Genomic DNA, 18,029 nt, shown 5'->3' on the forward strand with positions numbered 1-18,029 from the left:
TTACTGGAACTTGTTTTAATACAGGAGTTGGCTCAGGAGGAGAGGCTGCAGTGCAGTTTGTGTTTACTTCTGCACATACCCATGAAAACATAATAGATACAAAAGCATGTCGTTTTTTCTGGGATTTATTATTATTTTAAAAATTCTTTTAAATTTCAGCTTTATTGAAGTATAACGGACGTATGCTATTGTAAGATACTTAAAGTGTCCATCGAGGTGATCTTATGTATATATAGTGAAATGATTCCCCCTCTAGGTAATTAACACAGCATCGTCTCCCATCTTTATCTGATATTTCTTATTCTGTTGGCTTCATGGTGGCCTGTGTGTTGTGGCAGCCTCCTGACTCCTGGGAGGGACACGAGGCCCACTTATAAGTGCTCAGAATAAAAACTGTGAAACACTGAGTGCTCAAGAATGTTGGCTAGAATGGTGGTGGTGGGAGGTAAGGGCTTCAGCTCATGTATACTCCACCGCCCTCACCACCATCCTTCCAGTATAATTAGCTGCACTGATACCCTGGTCAGGGTTCCCCTTTTCATTTGCTCAGTTTTCTTTTAAGATCTGACTAAGTCTTCCCACACACTTCCCCCTGCTTTATGGAGCTCCTGCGCAACTTTCGGCATGATCCAGTCTCGTCAGATAATTCCCCCCCCCCCCCCCCCCCGGCCCATTCCTTCCTTTTCTTTCTTTCCTGGGGACCTCCCTCTGCGGCCCTCTGACTTCCCCTTAGGTAAGTAACAGTTCTTATAAAGACTTCTAAATAACGCCCCCACTTTTGGGCCCTTCCCTACTCACAGCCTCCAAACTTTGCAACCCCCCTCCCCCAAACAGAGCAGAACACCTAGTACCTTGTGCCTCTCAGAGTTGAACTTCAGAAGCTTACCTCTAAGGTAGCTTGCCCGCCCAGCTTTTCCTTTCTGTATTTATATTTTTTCAGGTGGGGTTCCTGTAATCCTATTTTATGAAGCGTGGAACTTTTAGCATTTGTGTCTTGCTCCCGTCCTCAATTGAAAATTGGCGAAAGGGTGAAAACATTTTTATTTTATGACTTACACTCAGCAGTCTCCCAGCCTCTAGCTCCAGATTTCTAATTATTGACTGGATTAAAATCACCAGATAGAGCAAGGAAGTAAACCTGGGTATTCCAGACCGATTTTATATTTATTTTCCCCTTGCCCTATTCTTTGTTATTATCTGACATAAATGAGAGCGGGCGCTGATTTCCTCCCGGTGTCTTCCTTTAGTGAGAGTGTTTCCTTCCAGTGAAGATTATATGGGAAAGTCCAGCTCGTGTGCTCTGTGTTTTCTGTTCAATAATAAGCCCATCTTAATGAGTTAGGTTGTAAAGATAACTTGTCTCCTTTTAGTCTACAGCTAAAAGAACACAAGGAGAGGTTAGAGTTACTAGGGAACCACAGAGAAAATTAAAGGGCAATGAACCAGTACCTACAAAGAGAAGGTCAGAAAGGTAAGGATATTTATGTTGGAGAGTCTGAGGCAGTGAGTGTCATAAAATAAGAGTGTCAAATATATGAAGGTGTAATGTAAAGAGGATGGGTGCCAGTTGCCCAAGGTGAAAGACTTTTAAGAGGGAATAGGTAAAATTAGCAGTAGAGATTTAAGTATATTTTACAAAGAACATGTTTCAACACAGTGAAGAAGATTGTTATTGAAATGAGCCATCAAGATATGATCACCTTGCCCTGGCCTGTGCGGCTAAGTTGGTGGGGTATCATCCCATGCACCCAAAAGGCATTGGTTTGATTCCTGGTCAGGGCACATGCCTGGGTTGTGGGTTCAATCCCCGATAGGGCGCATGCAGGAGGCAGCTGATTGATGTTTTGCTCTCACATCGATGTTTCTCTCTCTCTCTCCCCCCCTACCTCCTTTCCTCTCTGTCTAAAAATATCAATAAAAAAATCTTTAAAAAAAGATATGGCCACCTTCAGTGATTTTTCTTTGGTGTAGTCAGCCACCATCTAAAAGTTCTAACTTAGTATAGATGTGACTAAGTGCCATTACATTTTTTTCCAAATCAGTGCACTCTCTTGAGAGCATTCAGGCGCAGGTCGTAGGATGACATCTTCATTCTTTATTGCTTGCCTGTCTAAGTTGCTGTATTAGAATCCTCATTTACCAATTGGACTTAGTGTAGCAGTACGCTTGAGAACTAATGAATATGGCCCCAGTGTTGGCTTAAGTGGAACATTTTAAAAAAATCGTATGTAATAGTCAGATGCTAGAATATTTTAATTTTAATTTTTGCCTTGTGCTGTATTTGTTTGGGCCTCCCACTGCTTCTGTTTCAATTATTACATTTATGGGAAATAAAATGAGCTTGGACATAATCTTCAGCCCAGACCTCTCCAGCTCTTCTTTGATTCTTGAGCTGTGTACCTTTGCCATCTCCCTTCTTACCTTTTGTACAATATTCTGGACCCTAAAACACTCTCCAGATAGCTAGTTGGCATCTTTATCCGTTCCTTGTTTTTTGCCCTTGCTTGCTTCTCTGTCTGGGCTGATCTCTTCCCAGCTGCCCTGTGTACCTGCTGCTCTTCGGTTTTGTCTTCACCTTGCACTTCCCATGACTCGATAGGCAGAGAAGGTGTCTTCACTTCTTCTTTGGCATTTCCCACAATCAGTATCTGCGCTGAGTGAATAGTTTTTGAGGATATATAAATATAAGGAAGTATAGTCATTTGATGTTGGGCCAAGTCATTTCCATAGTTATCACTTGATGGAAGGCAACATGTCCTGTTCCTCCAACAGCAGCTTTAGAACTGCTGCTTCTGAGGTTGTGGTATTGGGGTACGGTATTGAAAGAAGGGGTTGTGCTTATGGCAGACTGGATATTGGGAAGCATTCTGCCCTCCAGACCCTGTCACATGGGGTCATTGGGACTTTGATGTATCCCATTTGGGGCTGAGATTTTTCTTTACTGGAGTTTTTCTGTCTTCTCGGGGAGTCACGCTTAAGGGTAACCCATTAAGAAAAAAAGCTGTAACCTGATCTTGCTTGTTTTGACTCCAAGTTTGATTTCTTTCTGTTTTACATTATGCATGCAGTTTTTTATTCAAATACTGAAGAAAACACATTATTTCCATCATTTACCAGGGTAAAGAAATGGAAGTCATGGCAATGTGTGATAGCTTCTACATGCAACAGTTACAAATATGCAAAAAAAGACTTCTAAAGCTGTGTAGCTTTTGACTTCATAGCACTCTTCTTTCAGAATCTAACCTAAAGACAGGATCAGATGTTTAGGCAAACCTTTTTGAACCTTAGCAAAAAATCAGAACCAACCATACATTTCAACAGTGGCGAATGGTTCCATAAATGTTCATCTCTACCATAGAGTACTATGCAACAGCTTAAACTTGCCTTTGAAAAATTTTCAATGTGTAGATGGACCTAGAGAGTATTGTGCTAAGTGAAATAAGCCAGTCAGAGATATACAAATACCATATGATTTCACTTATATGTGGAGTCTAATGAATAAAATAAACTAACACACAAAATAGAAACAGACTCATAGATACAGAGAACAGACTGACGGCTGTCAGAGGGCAGCGGGTTGGGGGGCTGGGTGAAAAGGGTGAAAGAATTAAGCAAAAAACCAACCAACCAAACAAAACACAAACTCATAGACACAGACAACAGAATGGTGATTACCAGGAGGAAAGGGTTGGGGGGCGTAGAAGAGTGTAAAGGGGGGATAAATGGTGATGGAAGGAAACCCGACTTGGGGTGATGAACACACAATACAATATACAGATGGTGTATTATAGAATTATACACCTGAAACATATAATTTTATTAACCAATTTCACCCCAATAAATTCAATAAAAAAGAAACATTTTTAGTGAAATGGGAAGATAATAGGTAGTAATCAGACAGAATGAAAGATATCAAACAGTGTAGCAGGATCCCAATAATGTAAACAAGTTTAAAATATACTTAATTAGAAGAATGGGATAAAATATGCAAAAGTTTGAAATTGATCACCCCTGCGTGGTGACATTATGGGTGATTTTAGTTTTTCCTTTTGGTTTTCTGTAATTTCCACTTTTGTTATAATGAATTTATAATCAGAGATTATTAAAATTTTTGATTGAGGTAGAAAAAGAATGACACCTCTCACCCTAATAATTCAAAAGAATTAAAACATGCAAGTTCCAGGACTGAAGTGGTTTTAGTCAGTTCTCATTTGAACATGAATACTTGATTGCAGGTGGTTTTCGTTACTTTTGTTTTTGGTTAAAGTATGGTTGTGTATGGTGCTGAAAGCCACGTGCTTAATGAACTAGTGTTGTAAATATTGTTATTTACGAAGGGGGCCTATATTTCAATGTGCATTGTACAGTGTAATCTCATGGTGAAGGACTGGGTTTTGGATCCTGCCCCTGCCCCTTGCTAGCTTTGGGATGTTGGCCAGATTATATAGTCTCAATTTTCTTACCTGTGAATTGGGATTGTGAGCATTAAAGGATATAGTGCATGTAAATCACTCAGATGATGATATAGCTGAAATGATGATAGCTGCTGATATATTACTCCCGAAGGAAGCCTTATTCCAAATTTTCTTATATCCCTCTGAGACTGAGAATGTTCCGTGCCCCTCTCCAAGCTTGTGTAGGCACAGACACATACAGGATGACTGGTTTGGCCTTACGTATTACTCTGCAACTTTCCCCTCTTACCAGTACACCCTGGGTATTGCTCCGATTCTAGATTCAGATCTAACTAATTTCCAATAACTACATAATACCCTGAATAATATCCTCTGCCAAGATTTCTTTGGACATTAACTCTACTATGGATAGTCAGGGTGTTTGTCGACCCTTACACACAACCCTTAAGATTCATTGCTTTTATTTCCAATGAAAGTTTCCCCAAAGTTGGCTGCTGAGTCAGAGTACGTGTTAATTACAGTACAGAGGGATTGGGGTTACAAAAGCTGTATACAACTTGGTTCCTGCCCTCTTACCGTCTAGTGGAAGAACAGACGATGTGCATTCTTTCCCAGGGATTTTTCATTTTTTGTTTTCTTTACTTATGTACAAAGATTTCAGTAGATAGTGATGTTTTTCCCGGGGAAGTTTGAAATCCTTAACATTCTGAAACATAGGCATAAATCGAGAGTGGAGGGAGCCTCTTGTATTGGATTTATCCTGTGTAACATTTGCTGTATCCCTTAGAGATGAATTTGTCAGAAATTGTACATGTTTAAGTTTTTCAGCTTTTAAGAGCTAGGAGTCCAGCTTGGGAACTGAAGCACTTGACCTTTGCCCTCCTGTTCCTGCTGTGCTCACACCCTGCAGGGCTGCAGGCATCCCCCAGGCCCCTGATGATAGCCATCCCCACGCGCAGCATCTTGTCTCCAGAGGCCCAGGCTTGCTCTGCCCCAGGCAGGCAGCTGAGCAAATCTTCAGCTTGAGGTCACCGAGGGTGACAGGAATGGTCGTAGGCTAACAGATGGTTTTTACAACAGCCGAGTTACTGCACTCGAAGTGGACAGGTCATATCATTTTTTTGTAATGTCACTGAGAGCTACTTAGGACAACAGAAGTTTTTCCATGTTCCCACTTAGGTGGTGTGTGTGTGTGCGCGTGTGTGTACTAGGCGGGGAATGGGGAGAAGACAGGACACATGCTGGCGTTGCTTTGCGTGTGTACGTGCGTGCTTGTAGTCTGTCTGCGTGAAGGTGTATCTACATGTCGCATGAGCGTCTCTCTTTAGAGGCCCTGTTTTCTCCCATTAGTAATTAACACTTGGTTACTGCAGTTGGGGTTATGCAACTCTTTACAGCTGACACTAGTTCGTACCTGTTTTCATTCCTTCTCGCCTCTGATTCAGCGTCTTGGCTCCAGAGAAGCGATTGCCCTAGAACACTTCAGAACCCGCTTGGCTGTCCCCTGACTCACTGGAGTGGTCACATACCTGAAACCCACCGGGCACCCTGTCACGGTTCCCAGGCAGAGGACCTGTACCTGCTTGTTTTGCATTCATGTTTTGTCTCCTTCACTTCAAAAATTCTACAACTCTTGGCCTGTTGGGGTTCAGCTTTTACTCTTGTGCCACTTAGCAGGTGCGCTGTCCCCTTGGATTTTTTGTAGTAAGGGCAGGGGGAGCAAACACGTACGCGGTGCTTGCCCCTCACAGGCTCTGTGCCAGCAACTGGATATTCCTGACTCCCGGAATCCTCCCAGCAGCTCCAGTGGCTGGACTCCTACACCCCCATGTTCTACATGCAGAAAGTGGGGCGGCCCCTGAGCCCTGGTCATTCGGCTTGTCAGTGGCTCCTTCGTAGTAATGACTCCCCATCTGGGTGAGGCTGGCTGGTGGGGCTCAAGGAGCCAGGGAACCAGGCGCTGTCCTGGGAAGCTGAGCGCCGGACAGGCAGGTCCAGTGCAGAGAATTGGCAGAGATGCTAGGCTGTTGCTTATGTTTGGAGAGGAAGTGACACAGTTGAGCCCTCTCCTCCGAAAGCCCTGGACCTGTGAGGGAGTCAAGGGAGCTCAGGCATGGACAGGAAGGAAACTGGGAAAGGGAAAGGGAGGTGTGGAAAACTCTGCTCCGGGAGGTGACTTGCAGCAGGTGACTTGCAGCAGGCTCTCACGAAGAGCCCCTCTCTCCCTTGTCAGTTTTGTCCCCTTGGGGTGCACATCGCAGGGGAGGGTGAAGCGAGTTAAAGGTGTGTTTCCAGGCAGAGAGTTTCTTCTGTTTTGATGAGTGAGTCATATGACCAGGCAGGAAAACCTCTTCGGCTGCTCTTGTGATTGTGTTTCTGGAATTGGTTTTGAAGAGGTTGTATGCGACGTGTTGGGATTGTCTCCCTGCAGCACAAGCTGGTGCTCTGGAAGGAAGGTGTCTCGGTAAGAGGCATGGGGGGTGGGGAAAGGGGGGTGCTGGGCAGGGGCGGGACTCCGATTCTGTGCCATAACCTCTGGATACAACATCCTAGGGCGGAAAATTGGTCACCAGCCTCAGGGGCCGTCTCTGCCACGTGTGAATGAAGTCCACCGTGGGTGAGCAAAGACAGACCGCCCATGGGTTTCACAGTCTTCCTTATGGAATGCAACTGCTTGCTATTGTCCGGGTTATTTTTATGTCACTAGGATGTAATGTCAGCACCCTTTCTGGATGTTATTAGCATGGTTTCTTGAGTAGGAACATGGAGTCAGGTAATGTCGGTGTCTGTGTGATCTTGAGCAAGTTCTTAACCTCTCTAGCCTGGGTGCCCTAGTCTGTAAAATGGGGGCATTATGAATAACCTCAGGGCAATAGGACTGTCGCAGTTAATGCTCAGCAGGGTCCCCATCTTTGTATCTGCTGTAAAAATGGAGATGCTGCCGTAGCCAGTTTTGCTCAGTGGTTAGAGCATCGGCCTGCGGACTGAAGGGTCTCAGGTTCGGTTGCAGGCTCCATCCTGGGCCCCAGTCGGGGCGCATGCAGGAGGCAACCAATCGATGTGTCTCTCTCACATCGATGTTTCTATCTCTCCCTCTCCCCGCTTCCACTCTCTCTGAAAAGCAATGGAAAAAATATCCTCCGGTGAGGATTTAAAAAAAAAAAAAAAGCGGGCTCGTTATTGCCTTTTGGTGTCTGACGCTTGGGGAATCTTCCATTCTGATTCCTGGCTGCGATGAGCTCTGCTTCCAGGACACACAGCACCGCGGGTGTGGACACTGACAGCCAAAAGAGCTGGAATTGGAGAATTGCAGATTCTACAGCCTCAAAGAAGGGCGGGGCCTTTTAGGACAAAGCATTCCTGGCATGATAGGCAGAGGAGGCTCCTTGGAGAAGTAAGCCAGACTCGGGTATTCTGATACCGCGCCTGATGCCAGTCGGACGGGAGGACGCCCTTATCTCATGTCTGATTGATTGGTCTTTGCGTTTTATCCAACTTGTCACTTTGCCTACAGAAAGAATTTTTCCTGCCATCCTTTAAAAATGAGGAACCTTTACTGTCAATTTGATCAAGTTGAACGTAAGTTTTATTTTGGAAGGACAAGAGGGGTTCAGTTGGAGGGAAAATTCTGACCCCCCTTTCCTGTAACATATCAGCGGAATGGGCACTGTTATCTGTGTTATCAGGTTACTTGACAAATTACCATTTAAGAAAGACTTCTTTATTAAAAAAAAAATCCAACTTTTTAGTACGAACAATTTTAAGCATGGACAAAACTGTAGAGAATGGTATCACCCCTAACATACCTATTTCCCACCTTCTATAGTTGTCAACATGGCCAATCCTGCTCCCTCTATACCCTACACATCCCCCCCATTATTATTAACAAAATCCCAAACAACATTATTTTATCCGTAAATATTCTAGGTGTACTTTGAATGCCTTATAAGTTTCAGTAATGTCAAAAATGAAAACTTTCACATTTTAAAATCCATCTTGTGGGAAGATCTTGTCTCTTAGACAAGGCCATCATCCTCAGTGCAGGGGGTGGGGAAATGATTTTTTCTTAAATAGTTACCTGGGTGGGGGGCTGTTCACACTACTTGTCCTCCCAGAGTTTGCTTCTGTAGCTCCCACTCCCCCTCAGTTGAAACTCTCAGCTTGGATACTTTGCGGAGCTGGTTTGTGTCTGAGTGTTAGAGCAGGAATAAAAGATGGGGGAACTGCTGCTTGGGGTAAAAGCAATTCCAGGTAATGGGAGCTTAACCCCTCAAGAACCACTTTTTTGTTGTTATTGATGGGGCTGTTTAAAAATGTTTTTTGGCCCAGCCGGGCGTGGCTCAGCCATTGAGCATTGACCTAAGATCCAGGCGATCAGGGTTCGATTCCCGGTCAGGGCACATGCCCGGGTTGCGGGCCCGATCAATGACTCTCTCATCATTGATGTTTCTATCTCTCTCTCTCCCTCTCCTTTCCTCTCTCTGAAATCAATAAAGATATATTTAAAAAAAAAAAAAATTTGTTACCCTTTTAACCAGAGTATGCTGGATATTACTTAATTGCGTTCCTGTTTGCTAGAGGGTGTTTTTTTTTGACACAGCCTGCCATGCTATGGAGTGCTTATTTTTATAGTATACCTGTCACCTGCCTCATTGCCATTTTTATCCCGTCAACGTGCTTTTCCTTGTCTCCTTGAAATCTGAAGAGCTACGAAGTAAGGTCCGGGCTGTATGCGAACTTAGAGTGCACCAACTGTGAGGGTGATTTTGTCTCCTGAGCAAGGTGTGTGTTGTTGGAATTAAGAGCTTTGTGATGTTTGCCTGCTCAGCAGACGTTTGGGTGCCGTTTTCTGGTTTTCAGTGACCCTCTGCCCAGATGAGGTTGCGTGTGGCCACCATGCACGCAAGGGAGGTATCATCCTAATGGGCACAATTTAGCAGGACTCTTTCCTCTAACTTCAAACACAGCTTAAGAAAGTCTCGAAAGGTCGTGCACGTGGTTAGTGCACAGGAAAGTTGGAAAATGTCCTTTTGGACAGATGTCTTTCCGTCTCACCACTGAATGTTTTGAAAGTAAGTTAGGAGGTGAGAAAAAGAGGGATTAAAAAAAATGTCACCATTCTGCTTTTGTTGCAGTTACTTATTAGCAGCAAAATTTAATGGCTTGCTTTTTAAACCTTACACACCAGTTTTACTTGGCTAAAAATAATTTGATGTGTGAATATAAGTTGGCTATTCCATAGCAATAAAATGTATAGAAGAAATGAAGAGTCTCATTTTCACCCAACAGAACTGATTTCTTTTCTGCTCTTCTTTAAGGGGGAAATCAGAGAAGACATTTTCACTACCCCTTTCTCTCCCATCCCCTCGCACCCCATCCACCTTTAAAATTCTCCTTCGGAAAAATGACACAGTATTTTTTCAAAAGTGAGCTGAGCCGTGCGCAGGCTCCTACACAGGATGGACTAGTTGCATCAGCTTTTCCTTTCTCACACCCAGAGAGGGTTACATAGTTCTGTGAGGTGTGCTTGGGAGTTGTAAAAATATGGAATGCTGGAAAAATTCCAGGGTCTGTTGGTAAATATAGAACACAACTGAACAGCCATTCGCTTCTATGGGTGATTTTAGAACTTAAGGGGAAAAAAAGGCAGGTATCCATAACCTAGCTGGGGAAACAAAAAGAACATGTGATGACCATGTTTCAGATTCGATTGTAATTTCTCTTTCATTTCCCTAAAGACTTTACAGGGAATTCAGGAAAGAGGATTAAACTGCATTTGGCTGATATTATGAAAGATCCCTCCACTTCTTGCCCATCACATTCAAAGATTTATTAGATCAGCCAAGTGACTTTTGCTGTATTATGAGAAAGCTGTCTTTGCTTTGTGTTTTCAACTTGGCAGGTTTTTCAGCGATATGTTTGGGGAGAGAAGTGAGTATAAGATGCTGGAAATCCACAGCTGAGAGGTGCAGGTGAAGTTACCACACAGGAGCTGATTGACTGGTTAGGAGTGGGTCTTAGAAGTGGCTGGGCTTTTCTGTATGTCTCTCCCATTGTAGCCTGTCCTATAAAAGGCCTTTACAAGTGTGGTGTTTACAGAGCAAATACCCAACAAATTGCTCTCGGCAGTGATGGGCGCACTAGAACACTGTGTATCACGTCGATAGTGCCTTTGTCGTTCTTGCAAAGAACTTCATGGGAGGTGGCCTCTCTCTGGCCTTTGAGACTACCCCCAGTATCAGGCACACCAAGGTCTAGAAAAAGGACACTTGGGTGTTGGGAATGTTCTTTTAGAAATCTCGGTTCAGTTTTCTGGCCCTCTAAGGAGCCCAGTGAGCTGAATAACCTTTCATTCCTGTGCTCCACAGTTTAAGCCTCTTTTAAGCCTCCAAAAGTCAGACCTATCTAAGGCTCCAAGCTCCTCAAGTGTCACTGAGGTCACCGGGAGGCCCTGCCTTACCTTGGCAGCGAAAACTCACCTCTTTCAGGATTCATTCTTTCTTTCATTGTAATGACAAATATTTATTTAGCTTCCTGCCATGTGTAAAACTCCACTGTAGGTTGAGAGGAGACCACAGAGCTGAATGTGACACCAATGTTTCCCTTCAGGATTCCAAGTGGGGAGCTAAGACGCATATGGGATTCCTCTGGGGCAAGGGAGACTGGCGTGCCGTCAGCTATAGAGACACAGCCATACGGTTAGAAGTCCAAAGGCAATTTGGAACCAATTTCCCACTGCCAAAAAAGACCCATTTCAGACCCCAGACACTATACACATGTTATTGATGAAACAAGAAGAAAGCTGGTCCTCTTACCCACCCGGTATAGGCTCTGTAGGACCTTCCATCGACTCCTTTCTGCTCCAGGTGTCAGTTGGTGATTACAAGGTGGCAGTACTGGGAGAATGCATGGCTCATTTTTTTTTTTTTTATAAAAAGAGATTTATTATTGATTTTTAGGGAGAGAGGAAGGGAGAGGGGGAGAGAAAAACAACCATGTGAGAGCAAAACATCGATCACCTGTCTCCTGCAAGTCCCCTGCTGGGGATCGAGCCTGAAATCTGGGCATGTGCCCTGACCGGGAATTGAACCAGCAACCTTTCAGTGCACGGGAGGACACCCAATGCACTGAGCCACACCAGCCGGGGCACAGGGTTCATTTTCACGCTCGGGCACTTTCCCCAGGGAATTGTCATAGCTTCCCAGAGCTCCATGGTAAACTCTGTATTCTTTGCCGTTTTCTTTTCTTAAAGACTTTCTCCACAGTAGCTGGTAGGGGACTCAACCTGCTTTGCTGTCCTTTGAGTTACTAGCTTACAGGGAGGGGGAGAGGGAGGGACTGTGCCCACACCTACGGGGTGCCCCAGAGACCATTTTCTCATTTACTGCTCCCAAACAGGTGGGGTAGGTGTTATCTTGATAGATGAGTAAACTGAGGCTGAGAGAGGATCAGTGGCTTAGCATTCGCCCCAGGCCTCTCCGGGTAATGCCAGTTCTTGCCTAAAGGTTTGCCTGTGTTCTTTTAAGAGTGAACTTTGGTTCAAAGAAGCGCTCAGTTTGACCTCCTGTGAAGGGTCTTTCCCCAGTGCTGCCTTTAATACCACGCTCCCTTTTCTTTACTGAGACAGAGAACCTGCAGCTGGAGACTTCTCAGTGTTTGGGGCACTTGGATTTTTTTTTTTTTTTTTGCCTTTGCCCCTTATTTCCAGTTATTCTCATCGCTAAAGGGCTAGTGTCTAACTCTCTTACCTGGTGCTGCTTTTTCTTCTACGAAGCACCTAAGAAAAAGAGGGTTAATAGGTTATATTTTGAAATTAGAATAAGTTACTGTCTTGAAAGAATCATGAGTCAATACTGATAGTTTTACCACCTGTAGTAACAGAAAGGCTTGTTTTAACTTCACGAATGGGCATCAGCAACAATTGCAGCTTGCATTATGTACTTGATATGTTCTTGAAGAATGGATAAATAAAATTCTATAGTTTCCGCAACTTTATTTTTAAAAGAGCTTTCCATTTTAAGAAATACCTTGTGGTAAGTAGAATGACGACTGCCTAACTTGATTTCTTTTGAAAGCCAGTTTCATCAGGAAAATCTAAAGTGTCATGAACATGTGACCTTTCTATGAGAGTATGGCATTCAGTTCTCAGTTTTATTTTTTTAATTTTTAAAATTTTTTTATTTTTAATCTTCATCCAAGGACGTGCCTAGAGAGAGGAAGGGAAGGAAGGGGGGGGGAGAGAGAGAGAAACATCGATTTAAGAGAGAGTATTGATCAATTGCCTTCTGTACATGCCCTGACACAGGATCGAACCTGCAACCTAGGTATGTTGCCTGACCGGGAATTGAACCGGCAACCCTTCAGTGCACAGGACTATGCTCAACCACCCGCGCCACTCCAGCTGGGCTGGTTCTAGGTTTTATAATGTTATATTAAGTATGATGAGGTCCCACTGAACCACATGGGGAAAATAAGAAAGGTGCCAGGGGCCAGGCTGTGTAACACAGGACTTGGTGGTAGACTTCACATCAATTCTGTTATTTGGTGGGATATTATAATCCTTGTGTCTCTGTCTTTCAAGGACAAAGCAGAGGAATTGGGCTTAAAATATAACAGGGAGCTGGTTTAAGGTTGAGGTAGAACTATATTCCTCTCCAGATAGTTCAAAGGTGGATGAGTGACACATGCTATGGATTCTTCAAGAGCTTAAACATGGCAGGTAACTCTCATAGACTCTTAAAATGTTAACACTAAAAGGGACTGGGAGATAATCTTCCCTAACCCTGTTGTTATAGGTTAGTGTCACACAGATTGTTTACCTGGGATGATTTAGGTGTAGCCCTTCCTGAAGGTAAAGAATGTCGTAAATGAGTGCCTGGAAGTTCCTTCCAGAAGCATAGCCCTGTGAGCACACAGTTCTGGCTGTAAATGCCATGAGCTTTTAACGTAGGTAAGTGGTTTGGGTATTAAAGATGAAGGAAATGTGCTTCTAGCTCTGGAGAAGTGTAGTGTCAAAATGTGCTGATACTAAATCAGTTTGGTATATTAAAATAAGCACAAATGACTGTGGGAGTTCAGCTCGGGTGATCTCAGATGGGAAGGATCAGAGATGCCCATTGAAAGAGGCAGTGCCACATACGCTGAGCCGTAGGAGTAGATGTGGTTGGAGTCTCTTTAGTACCTGCATTGAGGGTTGCCTTGTTTTTTAACCTTTTAATTGTGAACATTTTTAGGTGGAAAGAAAAGCTAAAAGAATAGTGCCATGAATACCTGTACGCCCACCACCTAGATTCAACTGTTAATGTTTTGTCATACTTGTTTCAACTCTGAATTTGTGTATGTACTTATGTGTGTGGGTGTTATTTTTTAGCGATTTGTTAGTAAGTTATAGGCATCATGATATTCTCACCCCTAAATATACCCATTGGCATCTCCTAAAGCCATTCTCCTACATAACCATAATTCCACTATCAAAAATGGAAGAAAATGAACAATGATGCATTAATACCCAATTCCTACTCTCTATTTCAAATTTCCCTAATTGTCCACATCTTTAAAATTTTTTTTCCCCAAGCCTGGATTTGATGAAGGGTCACACATTGCATTTTGTTTTTCTAACTCCTAAATATCTTCTACTCTAGAAGAAAGTTAGATTACTGCTAATCCCACCTGTTCAGTTTTTGTTTCATGACATTGACCTTTAGAAGGACCAGACCAGTTTTCTTATCACCTTTCTGTTGCTACCTTACCAGGGAAGTTTCTTGCAAATCGAAGATTTAAAGCGTTTTTAAAAACTTAAAATAGTCAAGTATTTTGTAGGAGATATCGTGCCAGGTTGTCAGATGCTGTTCCCGATACACCATTTTCAGTAGCTAACGTTCTTTAATCTTTATTTGCAAAAAATAAGATAAGGCGGTTGTAAAATGTTAGAACAGTTTAGAAATCTATAAACTGTAAAGCAAGAGTTCTATTTAATATCACCACTGTGTAGTCCTGAGATAACAGTTAATCGCTTCGGTGAACTTACCTTCTTTCCCATTTCTGTGCTTTTGTTTTTGTTTTTTTAATGTCTGATAAAAACTGTGACCCTCTCTCCACATTACTGTGCAGCTTACTTTTTATCTCCCTGACTGAGTTATGGAAGGAATCCCACGGAATAGGTAGCGAGGGTTGTTTTTAATAGTGGCTGGGATGAATGCACCAAGCCAGCCACATTCTTTCATCGCTGTTTAAGACGAGACACACCCAATTGTAAAGTGCCTGGCCCAGGATTAGCTATGTGGCTTGTGCCCACAGAGCAAATATTTTCCTCTGTTTGAGGCTCCCTAGCTAATATAGGAATTGAATCTTGGTGTTCTGTGCCCTGTGTTTCAACAAGTTGTGGGAATGTGTGAGTAGTAAACTCTTAGGGGCTCTGTATTTGAATTCTGGCTCTCTTTTTGTCTTTTTGGGTGGGTCCCTCCAGACTCCTTTCTGTAGATATCAGTCGATCATCAGGTTGGCCTACCTTGGAAGTAAACATGCTACTCTGCCAACATAAAGTGATTTAGAAATGTTAATATATTTTACCAAGCCAAAGTCTCTACTGGCATGTGTATTTTAAGCCATCATAAAACATATTCCTGTCATGCTAAGGAATGTGCCGAGGGCAGGCATCAAAGACTGGCCGAGGGAGTGTGGGGAGCGTGTTTTGCTGTGTTGTAGGGCTGTGTCCTGACAACCTTCGTGAGGCCTTGGGTACTGACACGGAGTGCTTGCTAAGCGTTGAAGCCATTTTATTTATTAATTCAAGAACTCCTGCAAGTAGTGATTCATACTTGTCCATTCAAGTGTCTGGGGGCTCAGAGGTAATTCCGTGGATGAAGGGTTTGAAGACTGGCTGAGCCTGCCCGATTTAGGGAATCAAGTTAACAGTGTAATCACAGGAACAGGGGGTGGGCCTTTGAGCTGATGGACAGCACAAGGCCCAACAGGGAGGCTGTCTGGGCATTTCTGGCTTTTCTGGCTGCTTTGGAAGGTACGAGCCTCCCCGTGAGAGCGTTACTGGCTCAGGGTGGGATGGTAGAGCCGCTTGGTTGGTGGTGGTTTGTTGTCCTGCTCTCAGTGGCAGTGATGTCATACTGGCATTTGGTGGGCCACCAGGGTGTCAGGAAATCCCCTTATTAGTAAATTAAATGGTCTGTAATTTGGTGACAGGGCTTTTGCATCAAGCATTTTGTAAAAGAGCAAAATGATGGTAAGGTGTTTCCGCACCTTGAACTGTCTAAATATTTGGTAAAATAAGAGGAATTATCATTTTAAGTGCATTAAAGAATTCATATATTTAAAAGTGTTTTCTAAAAGTAGGAAGTTGTCGACTGTATTAAATGTGTGTTTCCTTCATATTCTATTCATTCTAAATAAACAAGAAAAAAAGTGATAAAATAAATAAAATATTAAAATCAAAATAAAGGCAAATCATGCTACTGAAAGTAAAGAAGCAGTGTTGAGAAGATTTTAATTTCAGGATCAGTGAATCCTTTAAATGAAGAACCTCACTTTTTCCCTCTGTAATATAAGGATCATAAAATCTACACTACAGGTTTGCTCACGGGGAGCAAACGCTGTCACGGGGAGGTTGAAATGAGATAATACACATTTAGAAGTTAATAAGATGGTGTTGATTCCAGCCTGATTGCTCTCTTGAGCAGACAGGACTGTACAGTGAAAAAAGCATGTGAGTTGAAGTTACATAATTGGTTGGAATGGTTTGAATTCTTTGCCATGTATGGGTTATTTATTTATTTATTTATTTACTTACTTATTCTTACCTGAGAGAGAAAGAGAAATATTGACGTGAAAGAGAAACCTCTTGGTTGCCTCCTGTATGTGCCCCAACCAGTGATCGAACCCTCAACCTAAGTATGTGCCCTGACCGGGAATCGAGCCTGAAACCTTTTTGGTGTAGGGGAGATGCTCCAACCAACTGAGCCCCCCAGCCAGGGCTTGGATGAATTCTTTGGATCTCTCTGAATCTCCTCTTCATTTCTTCAGCTCTACGGCAGATTTAATCATATCACCTTTGCAAGATAAGATAAAGTGCAGGGGCTCTCCCAGGCACCTTGCAGCTTCTGGAATCTGGATGTTTATCTGGGGGGAAGGGGTGCCTGTGTGTGTGGAATTCGCACCATCTCACCTACAACTTCCCTTCAGTTAATGACCTTGCCGCTTTTCTGTTTGCAGCCACCCCGCAGAGTGCCACACCGGGCATGGACACCTTTTCCCGCGTCTGGAGGAGCACGGCTGGTAGTGCCATCGCCGGGTCCCAAAACTGCTAAGGCCACCCCAGGGGCGTGGGCGCCAGACTAGGAGGGCGGCACCCGAGGGCCAGAGCCATGCCTTTCGGCCTGAAGCTCCGCCGGACACGGCGCTACAACGTCTTGAGCAAGAACTGCTTTGTCACCCGCATCCGCCTGCTGGACAGCAATGTCATCGAGTGCACGCTGTCGGTGGAAAGCACGGGGCAGGAGTGCCTGGAGGCTGTGGCCCAGAGGCTAGAGCTGCGGGAGGTAAGGGGGTGTGTGTGGCGGGTGCATGAGCGAGACTCACCCAAGGGACCAGCCACCTGTCTCCTGGCACCTGCCATGCCTTTCAGCCCCAGCCTCGTGTTTAGAAGAAGCCTGTGACGCTTAGCAGGGGCTTGATCTTCCAGCTGTCAGTGGAGAGAAGCGAGGACACACCTAGAGCTCCCCCCGGGGTGACAGCCTCCCTTTTGTTTCTGCTAGTGGGGACGTTTTGGGGGGCTTGAAGAGGACTCTCCTCGCCAAAGTCATTTGTCTTTAGAAGAGCTGAGCGGGTGACTGGTGTGGCAGGTTCCCGCCGCGTATCAAGCGAGAACGCTCACCTAGGATGGACACAGCTGCTTTTCTCTTTTGCTCGTTTGTTTCTGTATTTTCCCCTTCAAAGGAGGGAAAAGAAAATAAGCATTTAGAGGGAGTGTGAGCAAAGACGCTGCTTGCAGGAGCTTGGAAACGGGGGTTTGTTTCTTTTGAGATTCCTCCTGTCCCTCGTTTTCTTTGTTCTGTCTGTGCGACTTCTTTGGGCTTTAAGCATACCCAGGGTTGACCGTGAAGTCGGTCATGTCCTTGCTCTTTAGAACAGACTCTTGCTTAGGGCAGGGTGTCCTTTCTAACACACAGGCCCTGCTTTTTCAGTCTTGCAGACACTCCAGGAGAGATGTGGTGAGTAACACACAAAGCATTTGTCTTGAGAGCCATGTGTCATGCCAGCTAGTGGGTAAGGTGGGTGTGGTTGAATGGTGGCCAGTGCTGAAGTGACTATAGCCCCCTGAGACTCAAGCCTTGCTGAGGACAGAAAAAGCCCTGTAATTGTCCTGGTACCTGTGACATCATTGCCCAAGACCTCAGGGTGATGAAGAGGGGTGGTGCCTGTTGGAAGTGATTGGTTGATAGTGTTTGATCCCCTCCCTCACCCCTCACAATCCACCTTCTCTCCATGTGCACGTAGGAACTGGGGTCACAGAAGGTCGTCTTCTCCCCTTGGCACCTTCCACAGGCCAGCTCTTATCCTCTGGGGGACTGTTCTACCCGAATACTTCTGTCTCCTACTGGTCTT

The 18,029-nt window shown here is 44.2% G+C and overlaps 1 protein-coding gene across 1 annotated transcript in view; it reads left to right on the forward strand.

Annotated features, from left to right (window-relative positions):
* PTPN14 (protein tyrosine phosphatase non-receptor type 14) overlaps positions 1 to 18,029 on the forward strand; it is a 148,940-nt gene that overhangs the window by 42,692 nt on the left and 88,219 nt on the right. Inside the window, exon 3 of the mRNA XM_081121554.1 lies at positions 16,638 to 16,963. Coding sequence (XP_080977680.1) covers positions 16,790 to 16,963 — 174 coding nt within the window. The 5' untranslated portion in view covers positions 16,638 to 16,789. The remainder of the gene's footprint in view (positions 1 to 16,637; positions 16,964 to 18,029) is intronic.

This window comes from Miniopterus schreibersii (genome assembly GCF_964146895.1).
Source record: "Miniopterus schreibersii genome assembly, chromosome: 19".
Classification (NCBI taxonomy): domain Eukaryota; kingdom Metazoa; phylum Chordata; class Mammalia; order Chiroptera; family Miniopteridae; genus Miniopterus; species Miniopterus schreibersii.